At 39.8% G+C, this 4190-nt stretch overlaps 1 protein-coding gene across 1 annotated transcript in view; it reads right to left on the bottom strand.

Moving 5' to 3' along the window:
* The window catches only part of LOC107673407 (transient receptor potential cation channel subfamily M member 3-like), a 104892-nt gene extending 100834 nt beyond the window's left edge, over positions 1 to 4058 (bottom strand). Inside the window, exon 1 of the mRNA XM_016466987.1 lies at positions 3633 to 4058. Coding sequence (XP_016322473.1) covers positions 3633 to 3767 — 135 coding nt within the window. The 5' untranslated portion in view covers positions 3768 to 4058. The remainder of the gene's footprint in view (positions 1 to 3632) is intronic.
* Positions 4059 to 4190: the final 132 nt, after the last annotated feature.

The raw sequence follows: 4190 nt of genomic DNA, 5'->3' as shown, positions 1-4190 counted from the left end.
TACATGAAATGTCTGGTTAGATATTTTACAGTTTTTCCCTGTATATAGTACGGGAACTTACTGTTAACCTATTAACAGTTTTTTTCCGTAGTGTTTTTACAAAATGTTACAGTTAAAATTACACTTATTTTTTACAGTGTGCACACACACAAAATATTATCAAATTTCTCTCCTTGCTCTACAGCTCATAGATCACTGTCTCTTTCACCTGCTGAGAACACAGACACCTGCAGACACACAGAAATGCATGTTTGGGGAGGAAGTGTTACATCGCTACATTCATTTGCATCTCAATAGACACATCAGCAAACAACTTTACTGTTTGGATAATGTCCAATATCATATGCTCAGAGGAAAAAAATCCAGCACATTGCTGCTATTTGCAAAACCAGCAAATAAGATACATCATAGATACTCTTTTTCTCCCTATAATTTAAAGAGTCCTACACACAACCAAGAATAGTTCACCTAAAAATGAGAATGTATGCTGAATACACTTTTCTACAGCATAAACCATAGAAACACTATATATAGTATTATGTGTTGTATTCCAAGTCTGCCGAAGCTATATGATAAAACCTCATTGCTGGTCTTGTTTGGGTTAAAAATGATGCCACACTGTGACAGGTCTGACATCATTGACACTGGTTTTTGAATGTGTTGCATAAGAACACATTATGTAAGCTGGAAAATGAAACTGGAAAACTGCAGTGAAGGACAATATTTTCTATTAAATAACGCTACAATTCATCTGTTCTTCACACAAAGCTATTGTATGGCATCTGAAAACTTGTTATATAGTTATATGCACTAATAATTCTGACATTTTTTGGAGCTTGACAACACTAAAAACTGTCAATGTATAGAAAAGCATGAACACACTAAAAAATCCCTCTATTGTGTTACATGAAAAAAATAACAGCACATAGATTTGGACTGCCATGAGTGAGAGTAAAAAAATAGAATTTAACTCTACAAAGGGAGACTATTTGTACATATCCACTTCTATAGACACTTGGGAATACAAACCATGTGAAATTAGTACAACCTGCCAAAGCATCTGATTCATTACCAGTGTTCCCTGGTAACCGACGAAGGCATCAGCAAATTAGATTAGCTCCAGTGCGATGACAGATACAGCCACATCAGTCACAAACCTTCATTTGTTCTGAGGTATTTTCATTATATCTGGAAGGTTGGCGGTTTGCTATGCTGTTGGACCTCACGCGCACACACACATATTCACAAGAATAGGATTACATGCACAAATAGTGAAATACCCAACCACCTCCTTGGTGCTCTGTTGACAAACTACACCTCAGCAGAGCTGGACAAACACACAGCTGTTTACTCATCTCTGAGATAATCTCATATGTAGGGCATCAGTCTTTCCAACCTGTAATCTTCAACTCCCCTGGTCAGGCACCTACACAGAACACCTGCAGCTGAAACTCCATCTGCTCTCTAACCCTAATCAGAAACATTCACCTTAAAGTCAACTTATAGGTCAAATATGCTGCACTGGTAAACCATAATCAATCTAAATTTCCGCCCACCATTGTTATGTAACTCAACAATAGAATGTATTATGCAAAACACAAGCACAGCTCAAACTCTTACGATTTAAATTCACAAGCAAAGAGACTATGTTTACTACAAAATACACTTACAGCTATAAAAACAGCAAAGATCCAAACGCAACTTAAACAGTAATAAAAAATACGCAACAATTATTTATTTTTAATCCATACAATACAATTGGACTGGACATTTCAATTGCATGTGCGGTTGTGTCACATATCAGAATGTGAGTGTTTCCTGCAAAAATGAACACAGGACAAGTTGTTATGTCTGATTCATGAACAAATTACAGATATACTCACATCACTCAGGAGTAGAAACAAATTCCAAACAGCCTGCAACAGTATAATATTTGCATTAAGACACCGCCCGCTATGGTTCTTTTGAATGAAGAGGTTATTTTTTAATGAATGAATCAGAGGTCCCACTTTATATTAAGTGGCCTTAACTACTATGTACATACATAAAAAAAAATAAGTACAATGTACTTATTGTGTTCATTTTGTATTGCATAACACTTTTGCTGCTATTGAGGTGGGATATGGGTAAGGTTAGGGACTGGTTTGGTGGTATGGGTAGGTTTATGGGTGGGTTAAGGTGTAAGGGATGGGTCAACAGTGTAATTATAAATGTATATATATATATGAGGCCCAATTGAGACTGGAACTTTAGACTGTGTGGGCAAACCTACACAGGAACTCACACTTTTACTTTTATTTATTTATTTATTTTATAAGACACACACACAAAAAAGGGTCATTAGAGTGATGCCATTAAATTCGCCCACATTTTTACTACATACAAATAGAAAACACCCTAGTAGTCTATAAAACCTAAATTATCATAGTCTACCTACTAAAACAAGCCTTCATCACAGCACAAAGCAGTGACTGTAACTGAAGTAAGAAACTCACTCTGTGAACTAAAGCATTTCAGAACAACCATCTTTATTATGAGAACCACTGCATTTCTAAATCTGAAAGTAATTTGGCTCCTTAATGTTTCATTTAAGGAGCCAGTGACTCCCTAGTCATTTCTTTTGTCTGGAAGTGTGAATAAGATCGTTCTCTGCATTTCACAGCCAGTGCGAAAAGCAGCTCACGACACTCTGTAACAGCTCTCTGTAATAGTACACCTCCAGAGCCGAAACACTGAACCAAGAACATAATGATACACTCATAACACTGTGAGTCATGACCTGGGAAGGATTTCACTCCTGGGAGTGCTAAACGAATGTAAGCACTGTCTGTGACCGATCCACACTGTACTATTACTATAACACAAGCAGAAAATTGATAATAGAACATCACTGACTATAATACAAGAAGAAATTGCATTACAAACTGGGATACATTACTACTATACTGCCAGCAGAGATCTCTCTGGAGCTTTCCTTCTCATAAAGCAACTATCATGGTCCCAAGTGTGCAGTAAAGCTTTATTACTACCTATTTGCTAACACCTCTGTGCAAAATATCACAACAAATGTAATCTTTTTCTGCATACAATGGCTTCAGAAACAAAGTTTCTGATTCATGTGAAATGCTACACTTGCAATGTAAAGGATGTACAAGTTGTAAGTGATTTGTGGGTAAGCAATAAAGCATTACTCTTGAGAGGCTGACAGCACTTATTGCACACCATGCAATGCAATTTTTAATTTAGCTACAAGACCTCAACACTGCAAACTCTGACAATACACTTCCACATGAGCAGAGTACCTGTCATTATCTAATAAGACGGAGAAGTTAGCTGCTTCAGCGCACTGCAAGAAAAAGCTCTTAAGAAGCACTGAATTTCCGAGCGGATGAAAATGCTTTAGAGAGAATCAATCCCATAGGTCATTGTACTCATATGATGAGGGTTTATGTATCAGTTACCCTGAAAATCAGCGTTAAAAAGACCTTTCTTCTTATGTCTAGTCTATTTTTCTGATTTTTAGCAACTAACTCAATCAGTGCAAGCCAAAACAAATATTTCCTAAACATTTTTCTTTTCAAAAGACCTCACTGTCTCTTTCCTCCCCCTGTATCTGCCCATCCCACGGGTACCTTAAGCAGGCGCACAGACGGAAGGAAGGCTGCATGGCACAGTTTCCGTATGGTCCAGTTGAGTGGCCGAGGAGCATCCAGCTGGTTCATCGCTCCTGGCCGGACGTTCCCGCCATCCGGAAAAGGGCCCCACATTGGGGCGGCGATGCGCGAGGGGTCTCTGTCCGAAATCCACTTAACTCATGAAGCATGACCCTCCTCAGCCCCTGCCGCAAAGCCACGCAACCTGTTTCCCCCGACACAGAGCTCTTCACCTGCACCCCCTCCCTGCCCTCCCTCCCCTCCCCACAGATCCACCAGATCGGGAAAACACCTTCAGGGTGTCCGGGTCCACTTCCACTGGCCACACAGACCCAACAGTGCCAGAGATGACTGGGAGCATGCGGTCTGAATGAGTGGAGAGGAGCAGAGAGAAGAGATGAGGAGCGAAGCTGAGTGGAAGAGAGGAGAGTGGGAAACAGTAGCTGTGATGTAGAGCAGCAGAGCGGCACTGTCTTGAAAAACCCGGAGAGAGAGAGGGGGGGGGGAGAGGAAAGAAAGAGATGGATGGAAGGAAGC

Source organism: Sinocyclocheilus anshuiensis, unplaced genomic scaffold (genome assembly GCF_001515605.1).
Source record: "Sinocyclocheilus anshuiensis isolate Anshui unplaced genomic scaffold, SAMN03320099.WGS_v1.1 scaffold508, whole genome shotgun sequence".
NCBI classification, from domain to species: Eukaryota; Metazoa; Chordata; class Actinopteri; order Cypriniformes; family Cyprinidae; genus Sinocyclocheilus; species Sinocyclocheilus anshuiensis.
The sequence above is the reverse complement of the archived record's forward strand: the minus strand, read 5'-3'. Positions and strand labels throughout refer to the sequence as shown.